Source organism: Ranitomeya imitator, chromosome 9 (assembly GCF_032444005.1).
Source record: "Ranitomeya imitator isolate aRanImi1 chromosome 9, aRanImi1.pri, whole genome shotgun sequence".
NCBI lineage: Eukaryota > Metazoa > Chordata > Amphibia > Anura > Dendrobatidae > Ranitomeya > Ranitomeya imitator.
The window spans coordinates 1,822,218-1,836,843 of NC_091290.1; the positions used below are offsets into that span (position 1 = coordinate 1,822,218).

General features: G+C 47.6%; 1 protein-coding gene across 11 annotated transcripts in view; it reads left to right on the top strand.

The window, feature by feature from the left end:
* The window catches only part of SOX6 (SRY-box transcription factor 6), an 846,804-nt gene that overhangs the window by 409,489 nt on the left and 422,689 nt on the right, over positions 1–14,626 (top strand). For all 11 annotated transcript variants that reach the window (XM_069739870.1, XM_069739868.1, XM_069739873.1 and 8 more), the window contains one exon: positions 9,608–9,818. In XM_069739870.1, coding sequence (XP_069595971.1) covers positions 9,608–9,818 — 211 coding nt within the window. The remainder of the gene's footprint in view (positions 1–9,607; positions 9,819–14,626) is intronic.

Genomic DNA, 14,626 nt, shown 5'->3' on the forward strand with positions numbered 1-14,626 from the left:
TGGTGATGAGGAGGAGGATGGTGATTGGAATGATAGTGGTGGTGATAAAGATGATTGTTGTGATGAGGATGGTGATGAGGATAGTAGTGGTGATGAGGAGGAGGAGGATGGTGATTGGAATGATGGTGGTGATAATGATGATTCTAGTGATAAAGATGATTGTAGTGATGAGGGTGGTAGTGGTGATGAGGAGGAGGATGGTGATTGAAATGATGGTGGTGATAAAGATGATTGTAGTGATGAAGATGGTGATGAGGATAGTAGTGGTGATGAGGAGGATGGTGATTGGAATGATGATAGTGGTGGTGATAAAGATGATTGTTGTGATGAGGATGGTGATGAGGATAGTAGTGGTGATGAGGAGGATGGTGATTGGAATGATGATAGTGGTGGTGATAAAGATGATTGTTGTGATGAGGATGGTGATGAGGATAGTAGTGGTGATGAGGAGGATGGTGATTGGAATGATGATAGTGGTGGTGATAAAGATGATTGTAGTGATGAAGATGGTGATGAGGATGGTAGTGGTGATGAGGAGGAGGATGGTGATTGGAATGATGATAGTGGTGGTGATAAAGATGATTGTAGTGATGAAGATGGTGATGAGGATGGTAGTGGTGATGAGGAGGAGGATGGTGATTGGAATGATGATAGTGGTGGTGATAAAGATGATTGTTGTGATGAGGATGGTAGTGGTGATGAGGAGGAGGATGGTGATTGGAATGATAGTGGTGGTGATAAAGATGATTGTAGTGATGAGGGTGGTAGTGGTGAGGAGGAGGATGGTGATTGGAATGATGATAGTGGTGGTGATAAAGATGTTTGTTGTGATGAGGATGGTGATGAGGATGGTAGTGGTGATGAGGAGGAGGAGGATGGTGATTTGAATGATGATAGTGGTGGTGATAAAAGATGATTGTAGTGATGAAGATGGTGATGAGGAGGAGGAGGATGGTGATTGGAATGATGATAGTGGTGGTGATAAAGATGATTGTAGTGATGAGGATGGTAATGAGGATGGTAGTGGTGATGAGGAGGATGGTGATTGGAATGATAGTGGTGGTGATAAAGATGATTGTAGTGATGAGGATGGTGATGAGGATGGTAGTGGTGATGAGGAGGAGGATGGTGATTGGAATGATAGTGGTGGTGATAAAGATGATTGTAGTGATGAGGATGGTGATGAGGATGGTAGTGGTGATGAGGAGGAGGAGGATGGTGATTGGAATGATAGTGGTGGTGATAAAGATGATTGTAGTGATGAGGATGGTAGTGGTGATGAGGAGGAGGATGGTGATTGGAATGATAGTGGTGGTGATAAAGATGATTGTAGTGATGAGGGTGGTAGTGGTGAGGAGGAGGATGGTGATTGGAATGATGATAGTGGTGGTGATAAAGATGATTGTAGTGATGAGGAGGAGGATGATTGTGTTGGTGATGAGGATGGTAGTGGTGATGAGGAGGATGATGATTGTGGTGATGATGATGGTGATCACTAGAGATGAGTGAATTTGATTGGGTCAGGGCTATAGCACTTACCGAATAAGCTGCAGAGGGAACCCGGCTTCCTGGATCACTCCGGCTCCGCAGCTGCATGTGTCGCTGCTGTTTGTTGGGCTCTCCATTCATGTGCTGTGACTGTCACGCAGCCACGACACGTGCCGCTGCGGAGCCGGAGTGATCCAGGAAGCCGGGTTCCCTCTGCAGCTTATTCGGTAAGTGCTATAGCCCTGACCCAATCAAATTCGCTCATCTCTATTGATGAGGATGATGGTGTTGGTGACGATTGTGATGATGATGAGGATGATGGTCGTGATGAGGATGACTATGGTGACGATGATAGAATTGATAAAAAATGTCTGCTCTGTATAATATGCAAATTGCCTCTTCTGAGAAAAAGAGGACTTAACTCTATAGCGCCACCTATTGGAAGTAGCGACCCTACAAGTCACAATCAACCCTTTAACGAGTCGTGCAATATGACTTAGGATAAAAGCCAAATCAGTATCTCAATTCGCAGACTCGGTGTTTCGGGCTGTTGGCCCTCGTCAGTGCGAAGCATGAGAACTAGTTTGGTAGGTGAGAGGCTCTGGACTGGGGTCTAAGGGGTAAAGTTTCTCCTTATGGAGAGTGACATATCAGCTCTGGCTTGTCAAGTTAAGGAGGCTTATTCGCCGTGCAATGCTCCTCTGGGAAATATAATATGCAAATTGCTTCTTCTGAGAAAAGGCAAATCAGTTCTCATGCTTCGCACTGACGAGGGCCAACAGCCCGAAACACCATGTCTGCGAATTGAGATACTGATTTGGCTTTTATCCTAAGTCATATTGCACGACTCGTTAAAGGGTTGATTGTGACTTGTAGGGTCGCTACTTCCAACAGGTGGCGCTATAGAGTGCATGTCCTCTTTTTCTCACAAGAGGCAATTTGCATATTATATTTCCCAGAGGAGCATTGCACGGCGAATAAGCCTCCTTACCTTGACAAGCCAGAGATGGTATGTCACTCTCCATAAGGAGAAACGTTACCCCTTAGTCCCCCGCTCCGTATGATGGAGCTGACCAGACGCTGTCGTTAATAATATTCCCTTAAACTTGACGTTTGGCTCATACATTCGCCAATGTAATTGATATCTGCAGTTGAAGAGCCGGGTCCTCTGATATATACAGATGTGTGTATTTAGATATGTCTGTGTGTAGATACAGTACAGAGCAAAAGTTTGGACACACCTTCTCATATAAATATTTTTCTGTATTTTCATGACTATGAAAATTGTACATTCACACTGAAGGCATCAAAACTATGAATTATCACATGTGGAATTATATACTTAACAACAAAGTGTGAAACAACTGAAATTATGTCTTATGTTCTAGGTTCTCCAAAGTAGCCACCTTTTGCTTAGATGACGACTTTGCACACTCTTGGCATTCTCTTGATGATCTTCAAGAGGTAGTCACCGGGAATGGTCTTCCAACAATCTTGAAGGAGTTCCCATGATGCTTAGCACTTGTTGGCCCTTTTGCCTTCACTCTGCGTCCAGCTCCCCCCAAACCATCACCATAAAGATGATTGTAGTGATGAAGATGGTGATGAGGATAGTAGTGGTGATGAGGAGGATGGTGATTGGAATGATGATAGTGGTGGTGATAAAGATGATTGTAGTAATGAAGATGGTGATGAGGAGGAGGAGGATGGTGATTGGAATGATGATAGTGGTGGTGATAAAGATGATTGTAGTGATGAAGATGGTGATGAGGATGGTAGTGGTGATGAGGAGGAGGATGGTGATTGGAATGATGATGGTGGTGATAAAGATGATTGTAGTGATGAAGATGGTGATGAGGATGGTAGTGGTGATGAGGAGGAGGATGGTGATTGGAATGATAGTGGTGGTGATAAAGATGATTGTTGTGATGAGGATGGTGATGAGGATAGTAGTGGTGAGGAGGAGGAGGATGGTGATTGGAATGATGGTGGTGATAATGATGATTCTAGTGATAAAGATGATTGTAGTGATGAGGGTGGTAGTGGTGATGAGGAGGAGGATGGTGATTGAAATGATGGTGGTGATAAAGATGATTGTAGTGATGAAGATGGTGATGAGGATAGTAGTGGTGATGAGGAGGATGGTGATTGGAATGATGATAGTGGTGGTGATAAAGATGATTGTTGTGATGAGGATGGTGATGAGGATAGTAGTGGTGATGAGGAGGATGGTGATTGGAATGATGATAGTGGTGGTGATAAAGATGATTGTAGTGATGAAGATGGTGATGAGGATGGTAGTGGTGATGAGGAGGAGGATGGTGATTGGAATGATGATAGTGGTGATAAAGATGATTGTAGTGATGAGGATGGTGTTGAGGATGGTAGTGGTGATGAGGAGGAGGAGGATGGTGATTTGAATGATGATAGTGGTGGTGATAAAGATGATTGTAGTGATGAAGATGGTGATGAGGATGGTGATTGGAATGATGATAGTGGTGGTGATAAAGATGATTGTAGTGATGAGGATGGTAGTGATGAGGAGGAGGATGGTGATTGGAATGATGATAGTGGTGGTGATAAAGATGATTGTAGTGATGAAGATGGTGATGAGGATGGTAGTGGTGATGAGGAGGAGGATGGTGATTGAAATGATGATAGTGGTGGTGATAAAGATGATTGTAGTGATGAGGATGGTAGTGATGAGGAGGAGGATGGTGATTGGAATGATGATAGTGGTGGTGATAAAGATGATTGTAGTGATGAAGATGGTGATGAGGATGGTAGTGGTGATGAGGAGGAGGATGGTGATTGAAATGATGATAGTGGTGGTGATAAAGATGATTGTAGTGATGAAGATGGTGATGAGGATGGTAGTGGTGATGAGGAGGAGGATGGTGATTGGAATGATAGTGGTGGTGATAAAGATGATTGTAGTGATGAGGATGGTAGTGGTGATGAGGAGGAGGATGGTGATTGGAATGATAGTGGTGGTGATAAAGATGATTGTAGTGATGAGGATGGTGATGAGGATGGTAGTGGTGATGAGGAGGAGGAGGATGGTGATTGGAATGATAGTGGTGGTGATAAAGATGATTGTAGTGATGAGGATGGTAGTGGTGATGAGGAGGAGGATGGTGATTGGAATGATAGTGGTGGTGATAAAGATGATTGTAGTGATGAGGATGGTGATGAGGATGGTAGTGGTGATGAGGAGGAGGATGGTGATTGGAATGATGATAGTGGTGGTGATAAAGATGATTGTAGTGATGAGGATGGTGATGAGGATGGTAGTGGTGATGAGGAGGAGGATGGTGATTGGAATGATGATAGTGGTGGTGATAAAGATGATTGTAGTGATGAGGATGGTGATGAGGATGGTAGTGGTGATGAGGAGGAGGATGGTGATTGGAATGATGATAGTGGTGGTGATAAAGATGATTGTTGTGATGAGGATGGTAGTGGTGATGAGGAGGAGGATGGTGATTGGAATGATAGTGGTGGTGATAAAGATGATTGTGATGAGGGTGGTAGTGGTGATGAGGAGGAGGATGGTGATTGGAATGATAGTGGTGGTGATAAAGATGATTGTAGTGATGAGGATGGTGATGAGGATGGTAGTGGTGATGAGGAGGAGGATGGTGATTGGAATGATAGTGGTGGTGATAAAGATGATTGTAGTGATGAAGATGGTGATGAGGATGGTAGTGGTGATGAGGAGGAGGATGGTGATTGGAATGATGATAGTGGTGGTGATAAAGATGATTGTAGTGATGAGGATGGTAGTGGTGATGAGGAGGAGGATGGTGATTGGAATGATAGTGGTGGTGATAAAGATGATTGTAGTGATGAGGATGGTAGTGGTGATGAGGAGGAGGATGGTGATTGGAATGATAGTGGTGGTGATAAAGATGATTGTAGTGATGAGGGTGGTAGTGGTGAGGAGGAGGATGGTGATTGGAATGATGATAGTGGTGGTGATAAAGATGATTGTTGTGATGAGGATGGTAGTGGTGATGAGGAGGAGGATGGTGATTGGAATGATAGTGGTGGTGATAAAGATGATTGTGATGAGGGTGGTAGTGGTGATGAGGAGGAGGATAGTGATTGGAATGATAGTGGTGGTGATAAAGATGTTTGTTGTGATGAGGATGGTGATGAGGATGGTAGTGGTGATGAGGAGGATGGTGATTGGAATGATGATAGTGGTGGTGATAAAGATGATTGTAGTGATGAGGGTGGTAGTGGTGAGGAGGAGGATGGTGATTGGAATGATGATAGTGGTGGTGATAAAGATGATTGTTGTGATGAGGATGGTAGTGGTGATGAGGAGGAGGATGGTGATTGGAATGATAGTGGTGGTGATAAAGATGATTGTGATGAGGGTGGTAGTGGTGATGAGGAGGAGGATAGTGATTGGAATGATAGTGGTGGTGATAAAGATGTTTGTTGTGATGAGGATGGTGATGAGGATGGTAGTGGTGATGAGGAGGAGGAGGATGGTGATTTGAATGATGATAGTGGTGGTGATAAAAGATGATTGTAGTGATGAAGATGGTGATGAGGAGGAGGAGGATGGTGATTGGAATGATGATAGTGGTGGTGATAAAGATGATTGTAGTGATGAGGATGGTGATGAGGATGGTAGTGGTGATGAGGAGGATGGTGATTGGAATGATAGTGGTGGTGATAAAGATGATTGTAGTGATGAGGATGGTGATGAGGATGGTAGTGGTGATGAGGAGGAGGATGGTGATTGGAATGATAGTGGTGGTGATAAAGATGATTGTAGTGATGAGGATGGTGATGAGGATGGTAGTGGTGATGAGGAGGAGGATGGTGATTGGAATGATAGTGGTGGTGATAAAGATGATTGTAGTGATGAGGATGGTGATGAGGATGGTAGTGGTGATGAGGAGGAGGATGGTGATTGGAATGATAGTGGTGGTGATAAAGATGATTGTAGTGATGAGGATGGTAGTGGTGATGAGGAGGAGGATGGTGATTGGAATGATAGTGGTGGTGATAAAGATGATTGTAGTGATGAGGGTGGTAGTGGTGAGGAGGAGGATGGTGATTGGAATGATGATAGTGGTGGTGATAAAGATGATTGTTGTGATGAGGATGGTAGTGGTGATGAGGAGGAGGATGGTGATTGGAATGATAGTGGTGGTGATAAAGATGATTGTGATGAGGGTGGCAGTGGTGATGAGGAGGAGGATAGTGATTGGAATGATAGTGGTGGTGATAAAGATGTTTGTTGTGATGAGGATGGTGATGAGGATGGTAGTGGTGATGAGGAGGAGGAGGATGGTGATTTGAATGATGATAGTGGTGGTGATAAAAGATGATTGTAGTGATGAAGATGGTGATGAGGAGGAGGAGGATGGTGATTGGAATGATGATAGTGGTGGTGATAAAGATGATTGTAGTGATGAGGATGGTGATGAGGATGGTAGTGGTGATGAGGAGGATGGTGATTGGAATGATAGTGGTGGTGATAAAGATGATTGTAGTGATGAGGATGGTGATGAGGATGGTAGTGGTGATGAGGAGGAGGATGGTGATTGGAATGATAGTGGTGGTGATAAAGATGATTGTAGTGATGAGGATGGTGATGAGGATGGTAGTGGTGATGAGGAGGAGGATGGTGATTGGAATGATAGTGGTGGTGATAAAGATGATTGTAGTGATGAGGATGGTAGTGGTGATGAGGAGGAGGATGGTGATTGGAATGATAGTGGTGGTGATAAAGATGATTGTAGTGATGAGGGTGGTAGTGGTGAGGAGGAGGATGGTGATTGGAATGATGATAGTGGTGGTGATAAAGATGATTGTAGTGATGAGGAGGAGGATGATTGTGTTGGTGATGAGGATGGTAGTGGTGATGAGGAGGATGATGATTGTGGTGATGATGATGGTGATCACTAGAGATGAGTGAATTTGATTGGGTCAGGGCTATAGCACTTACCGAATAAGCTGCAGAGGGAACCCGGCTTCCTGGATCACTCCGGCTCCGCAGCTGCACGTGTCGCTGCTGTTTGTTGGGCTCTCCATTCATGTGCTGTGACTGTCACGCAGCCACGACACGTGCCGCTGCGGAGCCGGAGTGATCCAGGAAGCCGGGTTCCCTCTGCAGCTTATTCGGTAAGTGCTATAGCCCTGACCCAATCAAATTCGCTCATCTCTATTGATGAGGATGATGGTGTTGGTGACGATTGTGATGATGATGAGGATGATGGTCGTGATGAGGATGACTATGGTGACGATGATAGAATTGATAAAAAATGTCTGCTCTGTATAATATGCAAATTGCCTCTTCTGAGAAAAAGAGGACTTAACTCTATAGCGCCACCTATTGGAAGTAGCGACCCTACAAGTCACAATCAACCCTTTAACGAGTCGTGCAATATGACTTAGGATAAAAGCCAAATCAGTATCTCAATTCGCAGACTCGGTGTTTCGGGCTGTTGGCCCTCGTCAGTGCGAAGCATGAGAACTAGTTTGGTAGGTGAGAGGCTCTGGACTGGGGTCTAAGGGGTAAAGTTTCTCCTTATGGAGAGTGACATATCAGCTCTGGCTTGTCAAGTTAAGGAGGCTTATTCGCCGTGCAATGCTCCTCTGGGAAATATAATATGCAAATTGCTTCTTCTGAGAAAAGGCAAATCAGTTCTCATGCTTCGCACTGACGAGGGCCAACAGCCCGAAACACCATGTCTGCGAATTGAGATACTGATTTGGCTTTTATCCTAAGTCATATTGCACGACTCGTTAAAGGGTTGATTGTGACTTGTAGGGTCGCTACTTCCAACAGGTGGCGCTATAGAGTGCATGTCCTCTTTTTCTCACAAGAGGCAATTTGCATATTATATTTCCCAGAGGAGCATTGCACGGCGAATAAGCCTCCTTACCTTGACAAGCCAGAGATGGTATGTCACTCTCCATAAGGAGAAACGTTACCCCTTAGTCCCCCGCTCCGTATGATGGAGCTGACCAGACGCTGTCGTTAATAATATTCCCTTAAACTTGACGTTTGGCTCATACATTCGCCAATGTAATTGATATCTGCAGTTGAAGAGCCGGGTCCTCTGATATATACAGATGTGTGTATTTAGATATGTCTGTGTGTAGATACAGTACAGAGCAAAAGTTTGGACACACCTTCTCATATAAATATTTTTCTGTATTTTCATGACTATGAAAATTGTACATTCACACTGAAGGCATCAAAACTATGAATTATCACATGTGGAATTATATACTTAACAACAAAGTGTGAAACAACTGAAATTATGTCTTATATTCTAGGTTCTCCAAAGTAGCCACCTTTTGCTTAGATGACTGCTTTGCACACTCTTGGCATTCTCTTGATGATCTTCAAGAGGTAGTCACCGGGAATGGTCTTCCAACAATCTTGAAGGAGTTCCCATGATGCTTAGCACTTGTTGGCCCTTTTGCCTTCACTCTGCGTCCAGCTCCCCCCAAACCATCTCGATTGGGTAACTCCACATGTGATAATTCATAGTTTTGATCCTTCAGTGTGAATGTACAATTCTCATAGTCATGAAAATACAGACAAATCTTTAAATGAGAAGGTGTGTCGAGACTTTTGGTCTGTACTGTGTATATATATATATATATATATGTATTAATAATAATATGGCATACACAAGTTCTGAATCCTTTCCATAACACTTTACAGCCGCACCTGTGTATAATGTGACATCTCTCTGGAAATTCACTAGTGAAGATACAGGGACGGCCAATAACCAATAATCGGGGCAGTGAGTTGTGGCCTCTGCTCTTCGGTGAACTTGGTGTGATGCTATTGGTTCCTTGGTGGCTTTATGCTCCACCCCTGCGGAGCCGTTGAATAGACTGACAGGCAGAAGGATGTGTATAATAATAATAATAATAATAATACTGATACAAGCTTATATCTTTTTTGGTTACATTTTTTACGAGTACAATCTTAGGTGGAGATTGTTATATTCGCAGCAGTATTATTAACCCTGTAATACTGGGCGCCACTCGTTATTATGGACACACTAATAATTTTTCCCTGTGCTTTTGACTTTTTTACGTTGTTCTGCACTGACACACAAATTTGTTTCCACAGGAGCCGGACAGCAATAAATTACGTTCCCTTTATTCCTTCCGAACTACGTCTACCTCACCACACAAGCCTGACGAAGGGGCTCGCGACCGCAACGATCTTATGAGCAGTGTTAACTTCGGGACTCCGGAACGCCGCAAGGGAAGTCTGGCCGATGTGGTGGACACACTGAAACAGAAGAAACTGGAAGAGATGACGAGGACGGAGCAGGAGGGTGAGTGCCGCCTGTTGTTCTGACTTCTGTAGCCTGGGAGAGACAAGTGGGATATGGAGAGGCTGAGAAGGACTTAATTGGCGATAGCTTGGAAAGAATTCTCCGCCGGTTCCTATGGTGATGGCTCTTGAAAATACTCGATAAGTGATATCTGTTCCGTTCGGGGCCCCGTAGCTGGAGGGTTCGGTGGGCGCACACGTGACTCCATGAGTTGAGAGGTTTGTTGTTTGTCAATTTGGCCTTTTTTTAAGTTTCTGCGTCTTCAGTCTCATGGACCGCGATGATGGTTTGAAATGCGTTGCTGATCTGTACAGCCTCAGAGCAGCTGTATAATAGCAGCCACCGTTAACCCTTGACAAACGCCTCATTCTGAGCCGGTGATCCCATAACAGCTGGATTAATATGTTGGACGTTGGCGTTACTCCCTATCTTGGCACTTGGGGCGCGAGTATTCTGCATGAATAGTATTGTGTGTGTTTAGCAATTTTCTGTAGCTGAAATACAAACAAATACAAAATCTGCCGCATTAAGGTTTTGACAGTCATACTTGGAGTGCGAGGCTGGCCCAGCGCCGGCTGCTAGGACAGTAACAGGGACTGCCTCGGATTGTGCGCGGCATTGTCACGCTGCCTTCTTCTCCATTTTTGGTAAGGTTTCTTCTGTCTTTAAGTGAATTGTCTAGATTGGATGTCGACCATCATTCATTCGATTGTCCATCAGCGCTCGGATGCCACACAATGTCCCGTAATTCACAGGAATTTCTGTATTACATCAAACAGAATCCGCTAATCATTGTATGTACTCGGCTGATAATAACCTGGCGGGGAACCTACAGCAATGCTTCTATGGCAGAAGATCACTAGGACTAGGTTTGTGAGAGCCCCCCACGGCTTCCATGAAACATCCCTGCAAGCACATCATACAGCGGCGATTCAGAGCCCGGGATCTGACTGCTCACCTCGGCTATCGGAGGATTGAAGATGCCAATACATAAGGGGGACTTCTGCGTAATGGTGCATCCTGGGTTTCTTCAGGGTGAGAAGTATGAGATGGCTGAGGGAGATGTAGAATTGTAAGCCAACGAGCAATACTCAGGCCGTGGTAGATGGGTAGAGAAAATAAACTTAGGCACTCAACTTTGCAGAATGTTATGATTTAATGTAGTCATCAAATTAAACGTTTCAGCCACAATAGACGGCCTTCTTCAGTAACAATGTGCAGGGTTAGAAATATGCGTGAATGACCGCATGTAATGTCCCACATCAGCACTGTAGCAGAGTGAATCTGCAGGGAAGCGAAATGTCCAAAGACCGGGCAACAGGTAATGCATGGGTGCCCAGGTGGGCGGCGTGCCGGCGTGGCAGTCAGAGACGCGGTATCCACCGCTAGTCAGAGCCCTGCACATTGTTACTGAAGTAGGCCGTCTATTGTGGCCGAAACGTTTAATTTGATGACTACATTAAATCATAAAATTCCGCAAAGTTGAGTGCCCAAGTTTATTTTCTCTTGATATATGGTGTTGGACCCTACTTGGGCACGTCTTCGGGTAGTGCATACGGTGTTGTTCCTATGTGGTAGATGGGTAGGCAAGATGAAAACCAAGACGAGATCAGGTAATCAGGAGAGCGATGGTAGACGCAGACACCAGGGCCAGGGGAAGAGCTTGTAGGCATTGATGAAAGCGGGAGATGAAGAAGGTAATGGTAGATATAAATGGTTATGGAGGATCTAGTGGTAGATATGAATGTGATCGTGGATCTAGTGGTGGACATGAATGGTGATGGTGGATCTAGTGGTGGACATGAATGGTGATGGTGGATCTAGTGGTACACATGAAAGATGATACATGATCTAGTGGTAGACATGAATGGTGATGCTGGATCTAGTGGTGGACATGAATGGTGATGGTGGTTCTAGTGGTAGACATGGCCATAATGGTACCCATAGATGGTGGGTAGATGGATTGTCAGGTGTTTTGGCTCTGCGGTAACGAGCAGTCTCGTCATGGTTGGCGTCTGGATGGCAGGCTGTCATTGTTGACGTGTGGATGTGGATGGCAGGCACGGTCATGGTTGGCATCTGGATGGCAGGCTCTGTCATGGTTGGCGTCTGGATGGCAGGCTCTGTCATGGTTGGCGTCTGGATGGCAGGCTGTCATTGTTGGCGTCTGGATGGCAGGCACGGTCATGGTTGGCGTCTGGATGTCAGGCACAGTCATGGTTGGCGTCTGGATGGCAGGTTGTCATGGTTGGCGTCTTGATGGCAGGCACGGTCATGGTTGACGTCTGGATGGGATGGCAGGCACGGTCATGGTTGGCGTCTGGATGGCAGGCACGGTCATGGTTGGCGTCGGGATGGCGGGCACGGTCATGGTTGGCGTCTGGATGGCAGGCACGGTCATGGTTGGTGTCTGGATGGCAGGCACGGTCATGGTTGGCATCTGGATGGCAGGCACGGTCATGGTTGGCGTCTGGACGGCAGGCTCTGTCATGGTTGGCATCTGGATGGCAGGCACGGTCATGGTTGGCGTCTGGATGGCAGGCACGGTCATGGTTGGCGTCTTGATGGCAGGCACGGTCATGGTTGACGTCTGGATGGGATGGCAGGCACGGTCATGGTTGGCGTCTGGATGGCAGGCACGGTCATGGTTGGCGTCGGGATGGCGGGCACGGTCATGGTTGGCGTCTGGATGGCAGGCACGGTCATGGTTGGTGTCTGGATGGCAGGCACGGTCATGGTTGGCATCTGGATGGCAGGCACGGTCATGGTTGGCGTCTGGATGGCAGGCTCTGTCATGGTTGGCATCTGGATGGCAGGCACGGTCATGGTTGGCGTCTGGATGGCAGGCACGGTCATGGTTGGCATCTGGATGGCAGGCTCTGGCATGGTTGGCGTCGGGATGGCAGGCTCTGGCATGGTTGGCGTCGGGATGGCAGGCTGTCATGGTTGGCATCTGGATGGCAGACACAGTCATGGTTGGCATCTGGATGGCAGACACAGTCATGGTTGGCGTCTGGATGGCAGGCTCTGTCATGGTTGGCATCTGGATGGCAGGCACGGTCATGGTTGGCGTCTGGATGGCAGGCACGGTCATGGTTGGCATCTGGATGACAGGCACGGTCATGGTTGGCGTCTGGATGGCAGGCACGGTCATGGTTGGCATCTGGATGGCAGGCACGGTCATGGTTGGCATCTGGATGGCAGGCACGGTCATGGTTGGCGTCTGGATGTCAGGCACAGTCATGGTTGGCGTCTGGATGGCAGGTTGTCATGGTTGGCGTCTTGATGGCAGGCACGGTCATGGTTGACGTCTGGATGGGATGGCAGGCACGGTCATGGTTGGCGTCTGGATGGCAGGCACGGTCATGGTTGGCGTCGGGATGGCGGGCACGGTCATGGTTGGCGTCTGGATGGCAGGCACGGTCATGGTTGGTGTCTGGATGGCAGGCACGGTCATGGTTGGCATCTGGATGGCAGGCACGGTCATGGTTGGCGTCTGGACGGCAGGCTCTGTCATGGTTGGCATCTGGATGGCAGGCACGGTCATGGTTGGCGTCTGGATGGCAGGCACGGTCATGGTTGGCGTCTTGATGGCAGGCACGGTCATGGTTGACGTCTGGATGGGATGGCAGGCACGGTCATGGTTGGCGTCTGGATGGCAGGCACGGTCATGGTTGGCGTCGGGATGGCGGGCACGGTCATGGTTGGCGTCTGGATGGCAGGCACGGTCATGGTTGGTGTCTGGATGGCAGGCACGGTCATGGTTGGCATCTGGATGGCAGGCACGGTCATGGTTGGCGTCTGGATGGCAGGCTCTGTCATGGTTGGCATCTGGATGGCAGGCACGGTCATGGTTGGCGTCTGGATGGCAGGCACGGTCATGGTTGGCATCTGGATGGCAGGCTCTGGCATGGTTGGCGTCGGGATGGCAGGCTCTGGCATGGTTGGCGTCGGGATGGCAGGCTGTCATGGTTGGCATCTGGATGGCAGACACAGTCATGGTTGGCATCTGGATGGCAGACACAGTCATGGTTGGCGTCTGGATGGCAGGCTCTGTCATGGTTGGCATCTGGATGGCAGGCACGGTCATGGTTGGCGTCTGGATGGCAGGCACGGTCATGGTTGGCATCTGGATGACAGGCACGGTCATGGTTGGCGTCTGGATGGCAGGCACGGTCATGGTTGGCATCTGGATGGCAGGCACGGTCATGGTTGGCATCTGGATGACAGGCACGGTCATGGTTGGCGTCTGGATGGCAGGCTGTCATGGTTGGCATCTGGATGGCAGGCACGGTCATGGTTGGCGTCTGGATGGCAGGCACGGTCATGGTTGGCATCTGGATGGCAGGCACGGTCATGGTTGGTGTCTGGATGGCAGGCTCTGTCATGGTTGGCGTCTGGATGGCAGACACAGTCATGGTTGGCATCTGGATGGCAAGCACGGTCATGGTTGGCGTCTGGATGGCAGGCACGGTCATGGTTGGCATCTGGATGGCAGGCACGGTCATGGTTGGTGTCTGGATGGCAGGCTCTGTCATGGTTGGCATCTGGATGGCAGGCACGGTCATGGTTGGTGTCTGGATGGCAGGCACGGTCATGGTTGGCATCTGGATGGCAGGCACGGTCATGGTTGGTGTCTGGATGGCAGGCACGGTCATGGTTGGTGTCTGGATGGCAGGCACGGTCATGGTTGGTGTCTGGATGGCAGGCACGGTCATGGTTGGCGTCTGGATGGCAGGCACGGTCATGGTTGGCATCTGGATGGCAGGCACGGTCATGGTTGGTGTCTGGATGGCAGGCACGGTCAT